Source organism: Aquila chrysaetos, chromosome 10 (genome assembly GCF_900496995.4).
Source record: "Aquila chrysaetos chrysaetos chromosome 10, bAquChr1.4, whole genome shotgun sequence".
Classification (NCBI taxonomy): domain Eukaryota; kingdom Metazoa; phylum Chordata; class Aves; order Accipitriformes; family Accipitridae; genus Aquila; species Aquila chrysaetos.
In genome coordinates, this window is record NC_044013.1 from 41,000,216 (window position 1) to 41,026,097 (window position 25,882).

General features: G+C 35.8%; 1 protein-coding gene across 4 annotated transcripts in view; it reads left to right on the forward strand.

Moving 5' to 3' along the window:
• The window catches only part of USP32 (ubiquitin specific peptidase 32), an 81,279-nt gene that overhangs the window by 32,056 nt on the left and 23,341 nt on the right, over positions 1-25,882 (forward strand). For 2 of the 4 annotated variants that reach the window (XM_030027960.1, XM_030027961.1), the window contains exons 5-14: positions 2,806-2,965; positions 13,934-14,065; positions 15,589-15,696; positions 16,477-16,592; positions 16,975-17,037; positions 18,921-19,004; positions 21,783-21,844; positions 21,965-22,067; positions 23,873-24,065; positions 25,291-25,466. In XM_030027960.1, coding sequence (XP_029883820.1) covers positions 2,806-2,965; positions 13,934-14,065; positions 15,589-15,696; positions 16,477-16,592; positions 16,975-17,037; positions 18,921-19,004; positions 21,783-21,844; positions 21,965-22,067; positions 23,873-24,065; positions 25,291-25,466 — 1,197 coding nt within the window. Of the gene's footprint in view, positions 1-2,805; positions 2,966-9,122; positions 9,390-13,933; positions 14,066-15,588; positions 15,697-16,476; positions 16,593-16,974; positions 17,038-18,920; positions 19,005-21,782; positions 21,845-21,964; positions 22,068-23,872; positions 24,066-25,290; positions 25,467-25,882 lie in introns of those variants that run through there. The other 2 variants (XM_030027962.1, XM_030027963.2) reach the window with 2 other exon arrangements.

A 25,882-nucleotide genomic window follows, 5' to 3' on the forward strand; every position in this document is an offset into this window, starting at 1 on the left:
TGTTTATGAAGTTTGCTGAAGTCCTCTAAAACGGGCTATTGTTACTTTTAAATATTCACAGATATTTCTTTGGCACTAGTGATCCTGATGAATTGTCAGGTTTTTGTGCTTTGGTTGCTTCATTTGTTATCAGAGGACTACAGATCAGCAAAATCTAGTCATCATTATACATTCCACTGAAAAACTGATTGTCTAGAAGCTTTATTTGTGGATATCAGATTACTTCATTACCTTAAATTTTATTGTACTGTATTGAAGGTAACTTTGGTTATAGGCATTGGCTGAGGCAGACTCATTTAATCTGGCGGTGGTGTCATGTTGGCTTTGTAGGCAATGATTACATTCTTCATTCTTGGCTGTAATCATAAATCATATGTATACTGCAGTCCAGTTTCTGGAGCTGACCCACTTCAGTATTTCCTATTTATAATTTCCCATCAATATGGTGTGATGAATTATACCCTAACAGTTAATTGCACACTGTCCAAGAAATCCAGAAATACTTTATGAAGTCTTGCAGGAAAAGAAGTATCAATCTGGCTTCATACCATTTTCCTGTTCAAGAAAATGCTGTATATTGATTTTTCTTTTAAAATGAAAATAGTGTAATAACCCACTCAGCAGGATTTACTGGCCTGTTAATCATACTAGGTCATTGCTGGAGAGCGAGAAAGTTTAATGTTCCTGCTGTGGGCCTTCCTTCCTGCCGTATGGCAGATGAGTTTATGCTTTCAAGGATGATGTTTATAGGTACTCCTGTTCTTCAGAATTATTGCATGTATTCATCTAGAAATATAAGCTTTAAAATGCATCTTGAGTTTTCCTGACTCTTGTTTCTGAAATACAGGAAACAAATTCAGTGATACCTGTATTGCTCTAGTTGCTCAAGTTCCATCGTGGCTCAGCTGTAAACATTACTTGCTTCAAATGCCTTTTCCCCCTGTCCAAAGTTTTCCTGTCCCTCTTCTTCCTTGTCCTTCCTCTAATCAATTGCAACGATGCAGTCTTAGTGAAACGTGACACAGCTCTTGCTGTGTTTACAGAAAGCAGTGCAAAAAGTAGAGGGAAAGTAGAGTGGAACAGGTAGTAAGCAAATGATCTTGTCTCTGATCCGAACTGTTAGAGAAATAAAAAAAAAAAAAAAAAATTGTGGGCTGCTTTTTTCTTCTCCGTTAATTTGGCAGTAGAGGGTTGGTGGTTTTTTGGGTTTGTTTTTTTTTTTTTTTTTTTTTTGCTTAAGCAAGTGGTTCCATAATGGGTTAAGTCCTGCAAAGTCCATGTTGTTGAGTTGCCCTTTTCCTGACTGTCATTCTCCTAACTTTGTGCTGGCTCAAGTATTTATATGATGCCTTGATGAACTGGATTGGGAAACTGATCTGGCTGAGAAGTAAGCCCTTTTTCTGTAGCTTCTAATCCTATAAGTTATTTTTCAGCTAGATCTGTTTTGCCACATGACTGCACTAATGTGATTGCTGTCACAAAAGAGAAGGGATGAAGGCTCAGAAACAGCGTTTGGTAAGAGGGAAGGTTAGGACCATGCTGTCAGTCAGTAGTGTGGATCTATGCAGATTAAACTGGTGATGGAATAGCAGTGTAGCATCTTGACTTCCTTGAATTATAACCATGTGGAAGTCTATGATAGTAGCTGTAAGTATTGGGGTATTTCTGCATTTATTTGTTCGAGAAAAATGTAACTAACGCTCTTTAGTCTAGGAAAAAGAGGCATGATCTGAAATGATACATTACAATTGGAATATGAAGCAAATGTTTTAGCGGCAATGGTGATTAACCATTTGAGCAAACTGGCAAAGGAAGTAGTGGATTTTCAATTTTCTGTAGTTGGCAGTTGCAGATAGTCCGTGGCCAAATGCAAACTGTTGGATTCTGTAGAGATGTAATTCAGCAAAGTTTAATGGTCTGTGATATTAGGGAAGTTTAAATAATCAATGACTTGAAACCTCTTTCACTTTGCAGACCCCTGTTTATGTCTCATGGAGATTAGGATCTCCATATAATGAGTTTGTCTACTGATAATAGGTTTGCTTGGATTTTAGTTAGTTTTGTAGGTCCTGTAGAAATTAGTCTGCTGATCTCTATGGTATCATGGCCACAGCTTGGAAACCATTCAATTAAATGGTTTAAACAGCCTCTCCAGCATTTAAACTCTGTGAATCTATAGTTTTTATGTATTCCGGAACAGGCAGTTCCATAAGACATCCAGCAAGAGGACTGAGTTAGGAGATACTGTGAATTGACATTCATGTTTGCATGTATGCTCCAGAGTGGGTTTTGGTCAATAGAGGCAAAAAATTGACGTGCTACCGCAGCGATTAATCATATTATTAGTTATTCACAAATCTAGTTTTTCTGTGTTAAGTGTTTGTATAGTTCCGCAGATATAGCAGAATGTTTATGATTTTATAGCACCTGTTACTTGGCACATAAGAGCTTTTATCTATCATAATAAATTTAAATTCATAAAAATAACCTCTGTTATTTTGAGTTTTAAGTAACCATTTTTCTTCTAATCCCTTTAACCTGAGGTTCAGAGTAAATGACTTTCCAAAGGACACGTTGAGTAGGTGGTTGAAATGCAGAGAGAGCTGAGGAGTCTAATTTCCCTCCCAGTGCTGTATTTCAGAATGAAATGGAAAAACAGGCATGGCTCCAAAGAAAAAAAATTATTTTAGTACTTATTTTTATAGGACATTGTCCCAATTATTGTTCATACAGCTGGATGGTTCCTGTTTACTGGTACTGAGAAAGCAGATTAAAACAGCTCACATTTTCTTATTTTTCTTACAGGGTGAAAAGGTAAACTATGAGAAGTTCAGGGTTTGGCTATTGCACAACAAAGATGCTTTCACGTTTTCCCGTTGGCTGCTGTCTGGAGGTGTATATGTGACACTCACTGATGATAGTGATACACCTACCTTCTATCAAACCCTGGCTGGAGTCACACACTGTAAGTAAACAATGCTTGTTATTACGCACATTTTTTAAAACTGTTTCTGAGTTCACAGACATAAACTGTTGCCTTGCTGTAGTTGTTTATTAAAGCTCCCTACTCTGATGAGATACGTGCAGTTCTGTTCAGTGAGATAAATTTCTTCTCCATGCTAATTTGTTCTCTGCGTTTTGTGCTGTGACACGTAAAACATTGTTATGTACAAGGACACTGTTGGTCGTTATTTTTAAGAGATAACAATATTGAGTTAGCAACACTTCTTGCAGTAGAATTTTGCTACTGAGCCAATTAAGAAAAAAAAAAGGAAAATATCTTCTCTTTGGGAAATACATTTATTTAAATTGACTTGACATTAATACTGCTTTAATATTTGGTCTTTCAGATACAGTGGATCGTAAAACTATTGAGACAGTTCTGAAAATAATGCTCGATTCAGAAATAAGTATTACTTCTTAATTTGCTTTCTGCAGTAAAATAAGTAATATTCCTGGCACGTGATGTAGTCAGGGAACTAAATTAACTAAAGAGAAGCCTCCTCAGGATTTGCATTTAGGAATAATCTCCAAAGAACAAGTGCTTCCTTATGTCTATATTAATGTAAAAGAAGGAGCAGCTGTTTTTTAAATTAAATGTAAAAACAAAAGGCTGATAAATTATACTTGATAAATTATGCTATACATTACAGTAAAGCATCTAAGGGACTGTGGTATCCCTAGGAGAAGGGTGTTTGCTGTTGAGATGTTAGTGATTTGAGCAATCTGGTTGTGTTTTATGTACTCTCATAGATTTTCTTTGTTGGTGTCAGCACGGCATTTAATCTCTTTAATGGGTGGGTTACTTGAATAAAGCAACATACAGTTTTTTCTCTTGGTTTTAAATATGAGCATTAAAATTCTGTTCTGACCGTCTGAAATGAAAATGCGTAATAAAATTAGTTTATAGGGAGGTAATTTATTTGCATTACATGAGAGACTGCAGTAGACACTGAGGTTCCAGAAGACCACTAAATTCTCTGAGGTCTAATAGACAAGGTAGAGAAAGAGGTATGCTAAAAAAAAAAACCCCAACCCTCTTTGAATTTTCTAGACTTCAGCCCTCAGAAAAATCTCTCAAGCTGTATCGAATTGAGATCCACCATGCCTCCAACCTTGTCAAGTTTCCTCTGCCCTAAATGTTCAAAGAAAGCTTTACGCCAGGCCCGTGGATATTACCTCAGAGCTTACTTCAATTTTTTTTCATGCTTCAAAATTGAAACTTTTTCTGAACAATTTTTACTATGCTTTTTGTGGAAGGTTTTTTTATACTGAAACTGAGGTTTATAATAAAAAACAAAATCAAGAGCTACTGTTTTAGTAGATTTTATTTCATATTTAATGTTCTCACTTCCTCTGGTTTTAATATACCTGTCACTGTTACCCTCTGCAGCCAGGCCCTCAACTGTATTCCTAGCTATTTCAGATGTGCAAAATAAATTATTCCAGAAAGAAATGGTCTTTAGACTGAAGAACATAATGTTCTACTTTAGCCAACCCACACCTATGTTCTTGAATCAAGAAGAAAGCCTTTCTTCAATTTATAGTCTAAGAGATTTTCTCAGTTTTAAACAAAGAATTAGAGAAATTAAGATTGAAGTGCTATAATTATAAACAATTAAGGAGACTGGATGAGAAGCATATTAGAAAAAAATGAATGGGGACAAAATCTGTTCCGATTCTTAGAAAAAAATTGTTCAGGTGGTTCCATGTCATATTTATCTCTACTGTAGTAGTTATTTTTTTTTCCTTTTCATTTTGTAGAGGGAGTATTTTCATCTTCTCATCTCAAATTTCTCAACCTTTGTCTTAACAGAATCCCAGTTACTTAATCAGTCCCTAGCAAATCCAGTTGCCTCAAGTACCTCAGTTTACATTTGAGCCTTTTTGATTGCAAGGACCTATGAACTGGTAACAGCGTCTCTGCTACCATTTCAGCCTTAAAATCTTTTTCTGAGGACGCCTTCTGCAGGAGCGTAGTCTGTTTTCCATTTAGTGACTATTGTCCGCTCTAACTTCCAGTTACCTCTTTGACATCTTCAACTGTGCAGTCTCAGAGCTTGCTTAATTGCTGTTACATATACGGACTTCTTTATGAAGCAACAGTCTTGCTTTCTGTATAAATTTTCATAGCAGACTCAGTGATCTTACCTCAGTGTAGCCATCATCTTTGTTGAAAATGTCAGTCCTGAAATCAGCTTATTCTGCTTCTTAGCTGTATCTTGTAATTCCTCAGATTTTAAGGTTAGAAGTTGAAGTAATACTTCTGTATTTGGTTTTAATCTCTCTATGATCAAGTTGGTTTATAATAATTTCGTAACACTCCTGCGTATTGCGGCATCTGATACTGTAAAACGAATTACAAAAGGAAGTGTTTAGTCTTCTTTCTTTTCTAGGAAACTTGCATGCATTGTTGCTCTTTTTTTTATGTGTGCTAGTTCATATGGCTACATGTTCTGCTGGAGAACTTACCAGACTTTTAAAGCCTTGTGAAATATGTTTGCAGAGTTTTGGGTCTTTGCTGGGTGTTTCAACACAACCTGTGTTCTCAGGGGAAAAAAAATTAACTTCTGGGGGGAAAAAAAAAAAAAAAATTAATTTCTGTTGCTATGTATTGCATTAGACCACTGAGAAATTCAGTGTTTTCTAGTAGTTGGCGGTGTTTCTTTACTGCCAGCTTACTTCTATAAGCTGTTGGCTGAGTGTAATGAAGGTAGAACTGAGTGAAAAATTAAGTTTTCCATTGTTAGGATTAAAAACGCTGAAGTAAAATAAAATATTTGAGAGTGTTTGAGGTGATTATTGAATTTTCAAGTGCATGTCAGATCTGGGGTCGAGCTTTTCATTGTATTCCAGAAAACTATGTAGCTTACATGTATTTTTGAATCAGTAAAGTGTTTCAAACTGCATACTGTCCACAGGCTCAGTATACTTAACTGAATTTGGAAAGCTTATGTGACAGTTATGTTTGGACCTCTAGATAAAATTAAATTTTACTGTGTTTTTGTTATTTTCCAGTTAAATGTTGTAATAAGAAAAAGAGAAAGTAGTTGTGCTGTGTTATGATGTCTGCAGCCCGGTATCTTTCAAATGACAGTTATGGAGAACTGTCAGGAATTTAAGATAGTAGGAAGATGAACTGGTGAAATAACCTGCTGGTGAACTAACCAGCCTCCCCCAGGTCTGGACAAATACTTTCTTTATAACATATCCGATGATTTCCCTTGTGATTTGAGACAGTATGGGAATCTCATACAACACATGCAAAAGTAAGGAAAATATCAGTGTTTGAGCACTTGGAAGTAATTGCAGCAAAGTATGAATATTTGGGACCTTGCTGTTTTGTTTTTTAAGTTTAATAATTGCAGTCTAATCAGGTCAATCTAAAGAATAAGAAATTTAGAGCAGAAGTATTCTTAACACAGCTGAATGTAAAACAGTAAGGGCTGTTATGACAGTTCCTTTTCTCTAAATGAAGGCTTGTTTTTAATACTTTTACCTAGGATAATGGTTTCCTTTGGGGACAACAAGTAACTGAAATAATGTTTAGTAAACCTAGGCAGACACTGTTAACAGAGTACAGTGAAAGAGTGAAAGGTTTTAAAATTTCTTCTACTGTAAAATGGAAACTAATTTGTGAAACTTGCTGGAGCGATTATGAATTTCTCACCTGGCTCCGGGGCTCCGGCTGGCTCGCCACGCGCCCTCTCCTGGCTCAAGCTTCAGACCTTCCTACCAAGCCTTACCTCCTCTCACAGTGTACTGCTTCCCATTAAACATCTTGAATAATATGTCAGAGACATGAAAAATTGCAGTGATAAAAATAGTGAAAGTTATTAACATTGATTTAGAAACAGACAGCGAACATTTTATTGCAAAGCACCAGTGACTCCATTTAAATTTGTTTAATGAGCCAAGCTATCAGGGAAACAAAGGAATTCTAATTTTTCATTTGTAAATAACATTTATTTTGGTATGCAGATGACTTTAATTATATTTCTCAGCACATAATTAGAAATGAAATTTTAAAGTTACAGGAAGCTGCACACACTTACTGCTTTTAATCAAATTTTGTTCCATTTCACTTAAATCATAAATATGAATAATTTCATTTGAAAGCTACCAAAATAACTTAAGTTTCTTTTGTACCTTTGTTCCCAAAAACCAGTTTCAGGGATATGACTCTCTTCTACACCTGAGTACTGACCAGCTAGCAGTAGTTTGGATTTTCTCAGTTTCATCGTATGATCGGGTACCTTTTGGGTTTGTTTGTTTTTTGTTTTTTTTTAAAACATCATATTGAATAGCACTGTAGTGGAGCATGTAAATCAAAGATAAATCCTGTCAGGGACTACTGCTAACACTAAAGTTCTCTGTAGGGGAATATTCCCCCAAATCATTATACATCTTTAATAATTACAAATTAAACACCTTATCTTTTCCAAATGTAATTCAATAATACAACGATTCTCTGCCACTGGAGGCTGTCATTTTGTTGCCTACCCTAGCTGGTTTGCACTCTTGTAGGTATCAGAGTGGAACTGACTCCATCCTATCTGCAAAGTACAGCTTTCTGTGGCTTAGTTTGGCAGACAGACACACAGGAACATGAGACATGGAAAGGTCTCCTGTCCCTCCAAGCGCAGACCCTGGGGGGGTCACTGTATCATTCCTTTCGTAAGATATTGAGGCTTATTTTTTTTAAATTTTTTTTTTCTCCATTGGGGTATACTATTCCAGTACATCTTCTACATGTGGGCAGTTTGTCTTAATTTTCTGTCAACATTGTCCTTGGTTTCAGACACTCTCTGCTCTCCTTCCTTCTTACCATTCAGTCTAAATGCAAGTGACTGTTACGTTTCTTCTTGACCTTTTTGTCAAAGTAAAATGAGCCCAGTGCAGGTCTGTTTCAGACCAGGTGCTCCATCCCCTGTTCCATCTCAGCCTTGGGTGATACATGTTGCTGTCATTCTGACACCAGATGACACCTCATCAGTTTCCTTCATTTGGCTGGAAATATTTCTTTTGCTGCAACATAGGTGGTGGTTCCTTTTTTATGACTTGAGTCATTTTGTTGTGTCTCAGTGTCATGTGATGGGCTTATATACTCAGGTTTTCAGTTCTTTTCCATGGGGAGAATACTCCCATTTATCAGAGAGGTTACTGGTTTCAAACTGACAGACCATGTAATTTGTACTTCTTTGTTACCTGGTTCTCGTGTCACTGAGTTCTTACTATAATAGCATCCTAATTCTCTTCTGAATTGAAGAGACTCTCTTCTGTCGTCAGAAAAATTCATCAAAGTGTTCCTGCTTTTTCTGACAGCTCTTACGTACCGACATGCAGTAAGACAGTGTGTAATCAGTATAATAATTATATTTTAGAACATACAGTTATCGCTAATTTAACATAATAAATGAGAGAAGCCCTGCATAACCAGACAGCGTGGTTGAAATGGAAGAGTGAGTTTTTGAAATAGTATAAAATTGAAACTGAATGTTGTGGAAGTAAACGCTCCTGTCAGAGATGGGTTTATAAACCTGTAGGGCTTTGTGTTAAGATGAAGATGTGAGTCTGTAAAAGGAAAGTGAAATGAAGTGATCACTTAACTTTGCTCACGTTAAAAGGCTGTCTGGATGTTAAATACATGTTCTGTAGCTTGCCCACTTCAGCTGTGGTACCCACTCTTGAAACGCCATCTCTTAATGATGTATGGAAGGTCACTAGAAGTCAGTTCTGAAGATTTTGGATTTATTAAAGGTACCTTCAAGAGCAAATTTCATTCTGTACTATTTTCTTCTAAGTGTGTGAACACTTGTGCTTTGAGAGGAACTGTAGTGTTTAATATCTCTTCTGTATGGGTTCCCATCTTAAGGCGGTGATACACTATATTCTCCTAGATAAAAGCCTGGGTAGTTGTGTCTGACAGACACAAGGATCTTGGTTCAAGTCATAGTATTCCCTTCTCTCTATGTCCATTTTTCAATTGAGGGGAGGGGGGAAGATGAAAGTATTACAGCAGACGAGGCCAATAAGAAAAAGCCTCAGTGTCACTTAATCTGCATCTTGCCACTTCGTTATCCTCTTAGTTCCTGGGCTATTTTATGTCTTGCAAAGCAGCTCTCTGTGCCCAGGTCCCAGAATCTTGCGTGTGTTAATTTGAAAGCCACAAACAAGTGTGTTTAGTCAGAAATACTGTTTGGTGTTCAGTCATTCGGTCTCTGGTTCTGACTCAGCCGTTGCGCAATGAAGAGCTCGCTCTGTGACTGGGGAATGAGTTTTGTGCGGAGGATATCATGGTAAACAGTAAAACAAACCAAGTTTCAGTTAAAATGTTGGGAATATGGTATGCTTCTACTGCTGTGAACCAGAGAGGATTGTACCAATAGGTGGGTAAAAGTTAAAGTTTTAAAATATATTTAAATACTTAGTCAATTTTGGTTGTATAAAGAATTGTAATAAATAGTGCCTGAAATGAAAACATGTTTTTAAATTTTTTTCTCAGACAGAAGATTATTCATGGCTTGCTACCGATGCAGTATTTAAGAAGGGCATACGTTTCATGGAAATGGCATTAAAGTGAAGGATGCTTTTTTTTTTTTTGTGTTTATCACTGTCATGCAACCTGACCGTCAGTCACAGTGTGGCAGCTGGTTTTAAATTAACTCATTTTTAGTAGATTTACAGTTTCTCAGGTGCATATTTTTGCTGAAAATGTTTACCCGTTCTTCCCTTACGATATGAAGACTCTGGCTTGAGGTGTACTTGACATTATCATTCTTCTGGTTATACTTGTCTAATTCTTAGAGAATTGAACTAAGAAACACTATTCATAGTTTTACAGATCTGAAAGTTTTTCATATTTTTAATGGGCAAGTGATGAGGGAGACATAAAATAGCATATGGTAGTAAACTGGTAGCATATGATTAAATTTCACAATTGCAATATATCTCCATGTGACCTCAAATAATTGTATCAGGTATTTAATTGACAAAAATGAATACTTACTTGGCCTAGAAAGCCAGTCTGTTCTGATGTTTTGGACTATGCTGTATATATAAGATACAGTTTTTTAAAATAATCATAAGTTATTTAAAATTTGACCTACTGAATGAAAGCCCAGTTCACACATCCTGATGTGATTGAACAGGCATTAGGAAAAAAATTTCATACTTTGAAAAGGCAAAATCCTTTATCTATATAAAACCTCTTTAGAATATGGCATTTTTTTCATACACATTAGTATGTTTTGGATAATAAGTGCAGTCTCCTTTTATCATGCTTCATTTAAACTTCATTAACAAATATGATTATATGTGTATATCATAAATTGCAAGAGATTTCTTTTAGTTTACGTTTATGGAGGAATAGATGGTGCATTACATATCCTGAGACTGATTTACAAGATTATGTGCAAAAAATCACTCTGGAGAAATCAAATTATGTAACAGCTGGCTTTTCAACTGCAGAGTTAAACTTTCACATGTGCTGTAATCCAATAAATCTTTCCATATTTTATAGAAGTGAAACTATTGCAGTGGGCTACAATTCATTGTTACTGTGAATGAAAAATATTCCTTTGTCACGTTTTTACTTGTATTCAACCTAAGTTGTGTAAGTCTAGTCAATACAAAGAATGTTACTTCCTACTACGTCAGTTTTACTTTTGAAAATGTTTGGCTCTTCTGCGGAAGGTCAATACGCTGGACCTGCCTTGGCTATAATATCAACGTAGCACTTATGCTAATACTTATCAGCTATTCCTTTGAAGATGATTGTTTGAAAATTCTTTGTCTTTTAAATGACCACGTAATTTCAACCACTGCTTGACAGAAATGCAGATAAGATGCTTTCTGATAACCTTTCTTTTCTGAATTTAAAATATAAAGCAGCAAAGTTAGCACTGTAGAAACCATCTGTGAAGTACAATTAAAAAAATTGAATATAACTAGCTTCTACCATAGATATTTGAGAAAGGTTCTCTGACAAAATAAAACAATCTTTCAGTTCTTAATTCCTATAGATAAATAATGCATCTGCCAGTGAAAGCAGGTTTCTGCAGATTTACTCTTCAGTAAAGACAATGTGAGCTTCCTTATGTTTTTTGAATAATCTTAGTGTTGCATCATTTCAAGAATGAAGTGCAGCTAGTACATTTGTTATTCTTCCTAGTCACAAAGGTAGATTAGAAGGAAACAAAGTGATTTACATGCTCATGCTCAAGAGGGTTAGCATAATGCTTTTGTATTTGCTAATGACAGCAATAATGTGTATGTGCAATTCTTCTAAATGACAGTACAAACTTGCCCTTTATGTGCAGTTCTTTAGCTAGTATAATAGTACTGTGATTCTCTTCATGTACATAAAGTTCTGTCTCATGAAGTGGCTTTTACCTTTCTTTTTTTCTTTTACCTTTTTTTTTTATTTCTGTTCTTGAAACTCCATGAATATACTTTTTCTTCTATTTCCTGCAGAATACTGGTACTCTAGTCCTAAAGCCATGTGTTGTGAGCTTGCTCTTATCAGTATTGTAGCACCCTGATACCTGTAGAGGGAACAAGACTGAGGGAAAGTGTATTTTATTTGGTAGATTCTCTCTCATCTGTTGATACGCTGACTGTTGTGGGGCAGGTATGTTGTTAAATCATCAAGAAATCGCTGTATTTCTTGGAACATACCAGATGCTGTTCTATATCACTTGACTGTTTTGCTGAGGATCATGAAGTTGCTTACATCTGTGGCAGTGCTAAGCACCCATGATATTTCTATATGCTGATCTTCAAAGGAATAATTTATCTTCCTTGATTTCTGGTAGAATAACATTCCTTTTATGTATTTAGATTATTGCTTCTTCATGTATTGGGGACAGACTTCTTAGTAGGGCCATAGTATGGTTTTGGACAAAAAGAGGATAGATTCAGACAAGATGTAAAGGAGAAATTTTTTACGATGAGGGAGGTGAAACACTGGCATGGGTTGCCCATAGAGGTGGTAGATGCCCCATCCCTGGAAACATTCCAGGTCAGGTTGGACGAGGCTCTGAGCAACCGGATCTAGTTGAAGATGTCCCTGCTCATTGCAGAGGGGTTGGAGTAGCTGACCTTGAAAGGTCCCTTCCAACCCAAACCATTCTATGATTGCAACACAAGAGCCAGGAGATGGTAAGCCAGATAAGGGAATTTGATCCGTCTAGGAAGGAGGGGGAGAGGAGAAAGGAAATCAGTTTAGTTTTTCTTCTGGATCAGTTCTCTTATCTCACTTACTATGTAAATGCACAATAGCTGATAATGATACAAGTGAGGATGCTGCAGCACGTGCCTGGGGTTAAGGGGGAAGGTAAACTTTCTCTGTTCAGCCTGAAGTTATGTCAGCTTAACGTGACCCTAGAACTGCAGCTTTGGTGTGGGTGTTCTGCATGCTAGTGTATGGTTTGTCTAGTGATTATACTGAATGTACAGAGGAAAAGGAGGGCATGTTTTCACTGATGTTACTTTTCTAGTTAGACTGCCTAAAAATATTTTACAGGAAGATGCAAACCCCTTCCACTCCTCCACCTCTACTTCAGATACTAATTTTTGTTCAAAATTTTCCAAACTTTCTGCTGATGAGGGTAAGGTTTTCGATGCATTAGATGATGTGCCTGCTGGGTAGTTACAACTCGGTCATGCTTATTGTAGGTTACCTACTATAAGTTACTATTCTGTTTAAATTACTACTCCTAATGACAGAAATAGGAAAAGAAATCAATAAAATTTCAATTTGATATGTAACTTTTTGGGGGTCTCTTCTCTTCTTAAGCCTTACAGGATTATTATTGTTTCTGTAGACTAAACCAGGCCAAATAGCTCAAGTTAAACCTATTAGAAAGCTGGCATGGATTTAAAGACTCAGAACCATCTGGGAATGGGATCACGCGTAGTGGTTCTTAATATAGACAGCTTTGTCATTACATATCTATTTGAGAACCAATTAATTTGCACTGACCTAAAGCAGTGTTGTGACACACTTGCATATGTAAAAAGGTTAAAAGTATTGTTGAGCAGAAACTTAATATTTTTATATATATATTTAATTTCAAGGATAAAATGTAAGGAGACTGGCAGTTGTATATAATGTTTTGAAAGAAAACACAAGTTCTTCCTCTGGCTATTTTTATTCACCTTTGCCTAGCACCTTGTTTTACTCATCGTTGGGTTTGGGGTTTTGGTTTTTTCCCCTTCTTTAAATTAGCTTGTAAGTTCCTCTGTATAAAGTATCTTCTAGGTTTGTATAATCACTCCCCAATGTTGTCTGGGTTTCTAAGTGCATCTGTAGTATAAATCATAAAGTGAAACAAACTATTTTATATTTGGAAAAAATTAATGCTGAGATACAGTGTTTAAATGTCACATTAAAATTTAGCCTTATTACCGTATAAGAAGGCTAAAAATTTCAAATAGGAATTTTTCGAGAGCAGCCAAGTACTAAATAATTTTTTTTTCCCATAAAAGTTCTGGGATTTTTTTTTTAAACGCTACTTTGCGTCCTTTTAGAGGTTTTAAATACTGGATACCTTGGGAAAATAAGATAGCGCACATATAATCTACCTGTTCAATTCACCAAGAAGAAATATGTGAAAACGAAGAGGCTGCTGGAACCTTTAGCGGTGGGAAAAGTTCATTTCTGTATTTCTAAACACTTGTGATGATATGTTATTGATGTTGAACTCCTAGATGGTGAATAGGTAAGATGATTCTGTAGATAAAGAAGGTAAAATTGGACCTTTGTCTCTCTACTGCTCGTATTTTTAATTTTTATATTCAGGAGTCAGGCACAAAGAAATCAACATCATTTCTCTTTGTGACAAAATAATGCTGCATTTTTATTTGGTGCTGAATTCTAACATGGTCTAGATGTCACCAAAAATTTCTTTTATTTTTGTTGATTATACAGTGGAAGAATCTGACATCATTGATCTCGAAAAACGATACTGGCTGCTAAAAGCTCAATCAAGAACTGGACGTTTTGATTTAGAAACATTTGCCCCCTTAGTTTCCCCTCCTATTCATCCATCTCTGAGTGAAGGTATGGAACTTTGATCAAACGTGCAAGGAAATGATTTTGCTGTGGTGTTCAGTATCTGATTGTCTACTGACATACAAATTTTATGGCTTTAAAAGTGGGCCTATTTTAAAATGTATTTTAAGCTTAAATTACAGAGATCATTCCACTGAGTTATGAATGTTTGAAAATGAGAAAAGATGCCTGAGAAATCTCTATTTGTTGGGAAATCTGGAACGACAAAGGAAGCGATTCTTCTATGTGTTGCATTCATGTTAGTTGTCAGGAAATACGTCAAACTTTGTGTGTAATTTGCTCTGTAGTTCCTTAAAATTTTTCATTGGGCTCCTTAAGATTCTGTAATGACAAAATATACTGCTGTCCCTGGACGAGATAAAATAGAAGACCATTTTTAAACTGACAAGTGTGAGTTTCGTCTATTAAATGACAATTCAGCATGCAAGTCAGAAGTTGTGTTATGCAGTCAATGAGACAGTCTTCCCTAATAGCATAAGTTGAGGAAGACTTTGTTCAGAAGACTTGGTCAGGAGATTTGTATGTTGCAATGCAGACATATTAATAACCAAGCTGGTCTTTCAAGTTGAAGCCACTCTGGTAATAACTGGAGGTTGCAATTGTCTAATTGCCATTTACTGCATAACATGAGGACATTAAGTAACATTCTATTTACATGCTAGTTTTTGTCTGCAGTCCTAGAGTGAGAATTTTTTATCACCAAGTGGTCATCTTTACTGACAAGTGGCAGCAGTAAGTAGAAAATGGGAAATTCATCTGCAGGGGATGCAAGCTGTTAAAATACCAGAACTTATGTTCAATTCAATAGGGATACATGCCTACATCCTTTTGCTCATAAGTGAGTTTTCTCTTCTTAGTGGTATAAATTTACACAGCTGCTATAGGGAAACTTGAATGGTTTCTGGTCGTTCTATATGTCTTCTGTGAATAGTGCAACTGAGTCATTGTCACTAAAAAAAAAAGTTTTGTGGGATAAAAAAAAAAGTTATATGTGCTGAATGAATAGAACTCTTAAATCCTTCAAAGGCCAGTAACTAAAACTCCTAATTCACTTAGGGCCAAATTTGCAATGGTATTCAGTGATTTTCACAGGAGTTTCTATCAGGCACTTTGGAAGAGCCAAAGCATTTGGCATCTGAGTACCTTTACTGGTTTGGTCCTTTAGCTTTTGTGAAAAAGCTTGTCCTGATCATACTGGTTTAGATGTACACACTATAAATCAGTCATTACAAGGAAGGCATGAGAATAAGGCTCCTGTTCAGAATTCTTGATTCCCTTCCCACTCCACCCCTGGCTTTGTCTAGCCACACATAAGTGATCTAATTCACCTTTACAGTGGTCTTAGTAGTGCTTAATTATCTTTATTACACTTAGTGAGAATTAGTTATGATCATAAGTGTTTGTACTTCTCCTTGCAAATGTTAACCATTAACCCTTCATATAAATGCTAAGTATCATTGTCAGCTGTTTCAGCCAGATGCTGTAACAGGAGATGTTTTTGTGGTTTGCAGGTTTGTTTAATGCTTTTGATGAAAACCGAGACAATCACATAGATTTTAAAGAAATTTCCTGTGGGCTCTCAGCATGTTGCAGGGGACCCTTGGCAGAAAGACAGAAGTGTAAGTATGTGAAATGTTAACTATTAATTTTAGAGAAGTTTTTCAGTTTGAGCAATGAAGTTTAGTTGTTTCCACCTTTTTAGAAATTTTTTCCACTGAACAAGTGTGTGTCTGTGAAAGGTGACAGACTTTAGAAGTTAAAAAATTAAAGGAATTTTAAATATCAGGGCTTCCTTTTATAAAGGATGATTAAACCTAATTCTGTATATTTTATAACATCCTTAGCTTCATATAAATTATCAACCTGTTTGGGGGAAAAAAAATATATTTCGGAAGTTATTTTGCAGTGTTCTGCATTATGATGCAGTAGTTTGTATCTCAATAAAAAAAGTGCAGACACTTATCTATTCATTATATATAATATAAAACAAATGTCCTATTTGATTGTCTTGTGGTGAATAGCATGTTCTGGCTTGTTTACTGTCCAGTTTTCAGCTGGCTCCTTGAAAGGTTCTTGTGTTTTGAAATACCTTTGTTCCATACTTTTCCAAAGCCATATTGCTGCAACTTAAAAGCTATCATTCACTGGAAATTTCTGGATGCACATATGTTCCCTGCTCTGTCACATCAGAAAACACAGCAGAGAATTGCAGGAATCTAGATTTCAGTTTATTAAACACAGCTGCTCCATTTCCTCACTACCACACATGCATCCTGCCTCATCAAAACTGTCAGTACTAAATCATGTTCTTGTGACTCTGCAGACTTACATTCTGCAAGAAAAAAAAAAATAGTTGTTGAGTAGTTCTAACATAGAAAAGTAATTTCCTTTTTTCTCAGTTTGCTTCAAGGTTTTTGACATTGACCGGGATGGCGTGTTGTCTCGCACTGAACTTAAAGAAATGGTGGTTGCACTTTTAGAGGTCTGGAAAGATAACCGTACTGATAAAATACCTGTAAGTTATATTTGGATTTTTATTAATTTGCTTCTGTTTCTTGAAGTCATCCTTCAAAAGTAGGAATGTGAATGTTGTTTGAACATGGTTTCAGTGAATACAGGCTTCCTTGAGCTACCTTAGCTGAGGAGTATTGATAACTGGATGTAACTTACCTTGCATAACTTTGACCTGCCATTAACCAAAGTAGAATGATTTGACTATAATGTATACTGTTTCACATAAAGAAACCTTAGGTACAAAGGTGCAACTGTCCGGAAGCACTCAGTTGTGAATTACATAGAGGTATCATCAACATTTCTTATACTTTTATTTTGAACCCATGCAGCTCCAAAGAGTGCTGTGAGAATTTAACTGTTTTCTAATCCTTTTGTTTGTTAAGGAATTGGACATGGGTTTGTCTGAAATTGTAGAAGATATTTTGAATATGCATGATACCACAAAGGTAGGAATTTGCTGTTCTTCCCTTGTCATTTTTATACACTAGTATCTTCAGTTTATTTATAAGAAAGAAAGTAAAATCCTGTGCTTTCTTTAAAGCAGAGATGTGTCAATAAAAGAATTGCTTTCAAGAAATGTCAGTTTTCCATTAAAATTTTCCACATTGTTTTGTGAGAGAAAGAACATGTTTGAATTTTACAAGCCATTTTTATATATGAAACTAAACCAAACATACATAACCAGATTAAATTAATTTGAAGCATATACTGTGTGCAAGGCTTTGCTATGCATAATTAATACCAGTTTTAAATCTGATGCTTGACTTTTGTTCTGGATAAACTGTTCTTTTGTTTCATGTTTAGAATGATCTTAGGAAAAAAGGGGTAGTGCATTAGTGTATCTTACATTTTATCCTCTGTAAAGATGGATTACTCTCCTATGCTGGAACAGGACTGTTAATTCAATAGTAACTTATGCATTATCATTATAAAACTTCTTTGTTTGCAATAATATTATATACAACCAGTGAACCTATGTACAGTGATATTGTTTCAGAGCTAAGTATCTGTGAAACCATGGAGACATCTGTCATGACTGTTGTGACACACGGCAAAAAGTCGTAGTAGTTTATATGATGCTTTATAGTTAGCTGTGTGTAAATCTTTAATTATGTTGTTGCTTTTTCCAGACAGGCACTATCATCTGCAAACAATATAGGGGAAGTTGTTTCCATTATTTCATCCTTTGCTTACTAATTGGGAATAGTGTCTGGCAACTATAAATAATTTAAGAAAAAACTATAAAGAATGTCTAGAAATGCTTAATTACTTGTTTGAATAGTTGTCTTGCCTGCTTGTACTCCAACAAAGTGGTGGGCAAATACTTTATTATAATTCTTTCATTACCAAAGCAGTAGAAAATATGGCTTCAGTGAGCTCGCTCTTTCATCCTTTGAGGTTTTTATTGTTTGCTTTTTTAAACAGGGTAGTTTATAAGCAAGTGCATAGCAGTCTCATTTCCACAAAGGGTTAAAAAAGAAGACTAAGTCTTCAGAATATCTTTCATAGTTGCACCATGAATGTAGTGCAGGAAAGAGCTGATGGTGCAGTAATTACATAAATTACTTAACCTCTTTTCATATGTTAGCTTTGACCTGTGTGAACTCTGGAGAAAATGGTCTGTAAGAAGAGGCAGAGTAGCTGCCACTTCTGTGAAATTGGCTATGAATTATACTACAGTATAAAAAATTCAGGTTGATCCTATCACTGAATTGTTGAAAATCAGAAGGTCCTCTGACATTGGTCAGTGTTATGCTACAGTCACTTTTCAAGTGATTAAGAATTAATAGTGCTTGTGTAGTAAGGTAAGATCGTAAGGACGTGATGATCCAAAATAGTTTTTTGCAACCCACAGAGGAAGGTGGTGGATTTCTGAATGGATGCAAGTATCTACATGCGCAGAGCTTATCCGGACGATCGAAGTCTTAGATTGTCTTAGTCTTGTTTTGTTTCCTACAAAGTGATTGCCTTGATGAGTCACATACTGCTTCTGCTGATGTCTTGGTTTGAGAAAGTATGACTACTGCAGCTGAGCATGAATACTGAATCTGAATGATGGAGAGCAGGAGCGAACGTTACTTGTTGTGCATGGTTTGTCCTCTGTACTGTCAAAGCTTTTTCGTTCTCTAGGTTGCATATGTTATGCTAAAACTGGATTTTTCTTCTTTCATTGGATCAAATTTTATTACCAGAGTGATAGATGCTAATTTTTATCAAATCACTGGCTTTGTCATGCCTTGTATGACACATTTAATGAGCATTTTAATAGAAATAGGTTAATGGTTTAATGGTTTTTCCTTCCCCTTTCCTTCTCCTCCCTTTAACTAAGCTTGGACACCTCACTCTGGAGGACTACCAGATATGGAGTGTGAAGAGTGCACTTGCCAATGAATTTTTAAATCTACTTTTTCAGGTATGTTTAGAGGAATTTTAAACTTGAAAATTATGGTAATTAACTCATGAGCTTTTTGCATTGCCACGAAGCACAGCATCAGCCTTTGTGCCAACATGCTTAGAGTTTTGTCTATTGCAATAAGTTATGTGTTTTTGCAATTGTGCATTACCTTGGCGGAATGATTCTCTATTTGATTATTCTTCTTTTCAGTGTATGGAGATGCCTAAAGCATAATCTGTTAAAGTGAACGTAGTGTACTGTTTATAAAATGAAAAGACATTTCAAGTGTATCAGCCATTATATTTTTCCATTAGAAAAAGGCTGTGTTCTTAAACAGTTGTTCTTGCAAATGTTTGCCAAGAAAGTGACACAGAAAATGAGAAAAGGTATTACTAACTCTTTACAACCACTTTCCCTTTAAATTTTCTGTTAAGGCCATCTAAGGAACCTTTCATTGTTTTTTTTTTTTTTTTGATGAAGCAGTCCTTGAAAGCTGTGATAACATATCACTATTGTGATGCAGAAGCTGAGGATTAAGTGTGTACAGAATTCATTTTAATTGAGCTTGAACTGGATTTTTATAAATCCTTAAAACAGTTGTATTTTAGCGCTGGCTCACTTTGTGCAGAAGATAACCCCTAAGATATTTTCATTCACTGCAGTTTGTTCCTTACCTGTTTTCTGTAGAGGTTGATACTTTGAGTTTAAATAATAATCATCATCATCCTCCTCCTCCTCCTAATGGAGCCTTGAAGATTTGCCCTAATTTAGTATTCACCTCCAGCCCCATATGACAGTCTCAGTTCTTCCAGGGAAGGCTGTGGAGAACCAGTGGGCTCCGTTCTCATTTTACCACTGAAGCTTAATCAGTTACAGGGTCAGATTGTAGCAGAAAAATACTTCATCAGAGAGAAGCTGTGTGGTTTTTAAAAAAAAAATAAATCTCGTGAGAGGCTACCTGAATAACATACTACTGATTCTCCTGTTTATGACCCTAGACTACTTTATAAATTGTATTTTGAACTGTACTTTTCCAAGAACTTCAGGGCAACCGAGTGAGAGCATTCTGAGGCCATCAGCTACACCACAGCTGAAAAGAAAAATCAGAAAGTTCTGCAAATTCGTTTTGTCTCTAATTGCATCAGGTTTTGCTTACATTGCAACCTTCTCAAGAAGGGCTGTCTTTATTTTTGGACCATCTAGCATCAAATATCCTATCATAACTTAATATTGATTAACTAACAAATATCTATGCAATATGGAAGTAGAAAGAATGAACATGTAATAAATTTGTCTTCGTGATGATGACACATCGCCATTGTTACACATTGTCTCATTTACAGTATTTTTTCTCCTGACAGAGTTGCTACATTTTCATTTTAGATTTTTATTTTTAGTTCCTTCGATAACTTTATCATATGAGGCACCCTGATCTCATGCTGCAGGCTCAACAGCATGCTCGCACAGGACAGAGTCTGCCATTGATTTGTCTGTGCATTTATTTGAACTGTCATGAGCTTGTGTGTCTCGCCTGCAGACGGAAAAGCTAACTAGTCTGAGTGGAGTGCCTTGGAGAGCTTGTCAACAAATTGGTTTGTTTGCAGCGGGGATAGTTTATATGAAGAATCTGATACTAGCACGGTGTTACATGAGTTTAAAAAGAATCATCAGAGCCAGCTGTGTGTGTTGGAAAATCTGTTGCTTCCCAGCAGCTAATGGCCTTTGTTTTATTCAGAATGTGAAATGGTCTCTCACACTGTAATATAAATTTAAATAAGATATCTCACCAGTCATTAGAAATCTCCAGCTGAGATGCAAATTGATAGCCTCAAAAGAGACATAAGGAAGAGACTATAAATCATGTTATGAGTAGCAACCAATTTGAAAACCGTCTTGGAGAGGAGACAGCTGACCCTCCTCCCTGCAATGGGAAACAAAGACTCCTGCAGAGTCTGTTCCCCTCCGCTCATCACTCCCTGCCGCATGCCCTGTGGCTGCGGAGCTGCTGGGAGAAACCAGCCGGAGATGTCACTGCAGCCAAGGCCGGGATGGTTTTACTAGGAAGAGAGGAGTAAAATATTAGCCATCTGGGACTGCTGCCTTGCACTCCGAATAAAACCCCACCCAAGTCGGGCAGCCGTCTAGGGGATGGTGCCTTTTCCTTCTGTGTTTGTTTCAAAACGAAAAAAAAAAAAAAAAAAAGAAAGAAGAAAAAGCATCAGACATTCAGAGAACGTTCTACAATTTTGAGAGCATTTTCGTTGGTGACTGGTTGGTTGGACCGCTTTAAACTTCTCTCTCGCTCTCTTCATGTGCTTGTTTTCTTTTCAGTTCCTTATATAACCCCTTCTCCTCATTTTTCCCAATTCCATTTTGTTTTTTTTTAACCTTTAGCTTATCCTCTTCCAACAGCTTGCATTCTCCCAATTCCTTATTTCCTCCCTCCAATACATATAGACATCTTAACTTTTTGTATATCTGATCCATGTCAGTTACTGTGATCTTTCATAGCATGTGCTTCAGACCTGAAAATAATGAAAATTCATTTTATGTTCAACTTAATTTGTCTTGGGGCATTTGACATCCTTGGTATCTTTGTCATAACAGTGGGAACAGGTCATGAATCTCACAGCTCAAAATACTTCTTTTTTTAGTGATTTGTTCAATTTTAGCTAACCTTGCTGCATAATTAAAAAGAATTTTATGAAAAGTCCTATTAGAGTTCTTTTCTTTCATTTACCTAGTGCTTGTTTCATAGTGGTGTAGTTCTTAATAAGAATTACTTTCTTTTTCCAGGTGTGTCATATAGTTTTGGGGCTGCGACCTGCCACTCCAGAAGAGGAAGGACAGATTATTAGGTGTGTGTTCTGCTCAGAATCTTAAATGGATTTCAGAATCATCTTTTAATATTTTCAAAAGGAGGACTGTAATTTCCCTGTTTCAACTAATACTTCATGTTGTTCCTTTTTTATATGCAGAGGCTGGTTAGAAAGAGAAAGCAGGTATGGCCTTCAGCCAGGGCACAACTGGTTTCTTATTGCAATGCCGTGGTGGCACCAGTGGAAAGAATATGTCAAATACGTAAGTATAATAATAATGTATACTGAATAAGTGATTTATTTGTATTTGTGAATGTGTTGATGAAAAAATAGTGTGGAACAAATGACTGCTTAACCAATAATGCTTGAAATTAAGTGTCTCCTGTCTCTTGGTGGAAAATAATTGTTTTGCTGAATCATTGTCACATGGTGAGCTTTTCACTATAATTTCATTAAACTGTCATTTCTTTCTGTACTTCGTTTCATCATTCCTGCATGTCAAAATATTTTAAAAAAAAAAACATACTCTCACAATAGTACTTCCCTTAAGTCTTTTGATCCGTTTGATAATAAAGCTACCTGTTTTGGTTTTGACTTTGCTTGGGGCACAAATACACACTGTGCATTTTCTGGATAAATAAAGGAGGGAATTGGTATAATTTGATTTATAGGCAATGACGGAAAGTAGTCCAGTACCTCATGGTGATCATAGGAGTCCTACTAAAACTTTATAGTTACAGAGTGCTCTGTAATACCCTCCAACTAAAATATTCAAGTTAAAGCATCACTCACTATGAATTTTACAAAAGAAAGCGTATTTAATAAAATTAAATTTTAATGAAATTTAATTGAGGTGGAGATAAATATTCTTTGCACGTTACGCAAGTGAAATAAACTATTTCTCAAAAGAGTTTTATATAGTGATAAGTAATCATATAGTACTTGAGTTGTTTTATAAACACAAATAACTAAAAATATTCAGAAAACTGCAATGTATGCATTAACTAACCATGTAATAACAGTTATTCTTTGTGCACAATGAATTGGACAAATGATGGCTTAAACGCCTGAAATAGTAGGTAATTTGATCCTTGTCATAGTATAAGTACTCAGATGTGCACATGATTTCATAACTAATCTTTTGCATAATAGTACAATGCCATTAGTCACTGTCTACCTCTCGAGCAAAGAGAACGCTCAGAATTTCTGTGAAACTCTCTAAATGATTACTGTAATTCCAACATACATTTTAGTCTTATTTTATACTTTTAGCATTACTGCACAGTTTTGTTATTTGACAAGATATTATGTTTAGTGATGTCATACATAGGGGACAACATAAACCAGGAAACATCCCTTTTTCAGTGTTGTTTGATGTTCATTGCATGGATTTTCTTTTTTCCTCTCTAAGGCTCAGCTAATTCCCTTTTTCTTCTGTTTTCTCATTTGTTGTCGTTTCTTGTTGTGACTGGTGCTGTAAATTGGGTAGGATTCTTCTTACATTTATCTGTACTGGGCAGGCAAGTTATGCTTTTGGGGGGATGCACATTTTTTTCTCCACCTTTATCGTGCCTAAGTGTGAGCCAGATTGCCTTTGCAATGCTGTTTCTCCAAAGGAAACAAAGGAACTTTGTTTCAAAACAAAGTTAGGGTAGACTAAAACGTTGCAGGTTTGAGGAAAGAATGTTTTTTTGTTCTTGTGCTTGCTGTTCTCATTTAACCATATGAAATTCAACGAGGACAAATCTTAAACTATTTAGAATCTGTAATTATAGCTGTCTGAAATGGTTGTCTTTTTATGTATCTAGTTAGGGAAAATAATTCCGGCATTTCACAATTTTAATATTGTGCAGAAGAGTTTATTCAGTTGGTTTAACAGTTTTGGCTGTTTGTTTCTGCAGATTTTTCATCAGTAGATGTAGAAAGTATTCTTTCTTACTCTGTAAAGCTCGTTGTGATATGCAGAAGTGGTCACGTAGCTGTGAATTTTGGTGATTGGTTTGGCTGATGCTAAACGTCTTTGATACTGGCTTATAATGAACTTTTCTACTTGCCTACCAATTTTAGGATGCAAACCCTGTTGTGATAGAGCCTTCATCTGTCTTGAGTGGAGGTAAGAATTCACTCGTAGCTGCTGCAGCCAATACTTCAGAGCAGGGAGAAGACAAAATGGGAGGTCTTAATTACTTCAGTGCAACAGAAGAAAAGTTTTCAGATAATATTTCTACTGCATCAGAAGCCTCAGAGACTACTAGCAGCAGTAAGCATAACACCTTATTTCCTTGGAGGTTTAATGTAGAACAGGTTTTGAGAAAACTACATACTGCATGGATTCCTCCAGGCGAAAAGATAACACAGTTTAGATTACAGAAGTGGCCTATGTGTGGACTTCGGTGAATTACTAGGATTTTTTAGTCTATGGTGGATAAACAAGAAACTGTCTTGTTTAAACAGCAATTCATCGTTAATGCTATGATTAGTTTCCAGAATTGTTTTCAAGATAGTTTTTGTCCTATCATTTATTTTCTGAGTGGATTTTCTCCCCCCCCCCCCCAACCCCCCTTCCCATTAAGTTGTTTCTAGTGATACCTAGTTGGTGTTGTACTATGTCTTGCAATGGGATGACCTCAGATACTGTAAAGGGGAAAGAAGCAGAAAAGAATATTAGGAAAAGCATATTTACAGTTTTACAGGGCATGTGATCTAAATGAGTTTGTGCAGATTCTAGGAGCCACCTTTGTGAAAGAAGATTTTAGTGATGATTTTCAGTCAGTTCTTGTGAGAATTTGCGATGTTGGGTTTTTTCTTATAAGACAGCTGAATCTTGCATCTAGTATTTTAAAATCTGTGTCTTAAAATTGTAACTTCAGTTTAAAGTAGATAAATTACTGTGATCATTTTTGGGGTGAGGGTTGGGGGAGATAGAGGAAGGGCAGGAAGGGAGACAAGTTTTAGGTTAAAGGTTCTTTCTTCTTCTCTTTATTTTAACCTGAAATTTAGTTTTAATGTTTTGCATAACCAAAGGAGGTTCTATAGGAATAAAAACATTCGCCTTTTCAAGGAGGAAAGAATAAAAATAAGGCATTATTGCATATATATTCAGTTTTGTGTATAAGATTTTCAGGAGTTTGATATTCAAACATCCAGACAACAAGCAAATGCTAAACACATTTGCTCATGCAAACTTAGTTAGGCTGTTTTCAAACCAGTATCCGTGTAAGTGTCTGCTTTGGTATTTGGATCTCATATATCCACTTCTTTGCCTTTTCTGAGAGTAATAGTGTATTTGTTACTGTAGTTTGGAAGAGTTGCATGTTTTACTGAAGTATGAAGTATAGCAAACTTCTTCAACAACCTTTTTTAAAAGCAAACAAAAAAAGGATACAAGAGTTTAATTCATTCATTTATGGCTTATGGAGTCATGAACTGAAACAGAGTTGTTTTTTTGTTGTTTTTTTTTTTTTTCCCCTTGTATTCTGTTACAGATGCTCTTTACCCTGGCACACCAGGGACTGATGTATGTTTTGCTAGGCAGCATAATACTTCGGACAATAATAACCAGTGTTTCCTTGGAACCAATGGGAATACTTTGCTACAGCTTAATCCTCAGAAACCAGGAGCTATTGATAACCAACCCCTAGTAACACAAGAACCAGTGAAGGTAAATGCATCTGAGTCATGTGAATATAGGAAAAGTATTTTTAGTGTACTTTTATCACAGCTTTTTATGTGGTTTTTTTCAGCTAGTGGCTTAATTCTAAATTAACACTGCTTTGTCCTATAACAAAATTTGGGTTTCTTAATCTTATTTTAAGAGGAAAAAATTGTGTTCAATTTCTGAGGCTACTATTGAGTGTTTTGTGAGAAGAGAAATATTCATAATGTTCTTAAACAAAACTTAAAAATGAAAAAGGCATTTATGAAAACACAACTTTCAGCATTAAATGTAAAATATTTTAATAATTAAACACTTCAGTGTTTTCAATCTGAATTTAAGAGTTTATTGCTGTTGCATAAAACCAGAAAATAGTTAACTACATAGTAAAACAAAACTGACAGTTTTTCCTGTATTCATGC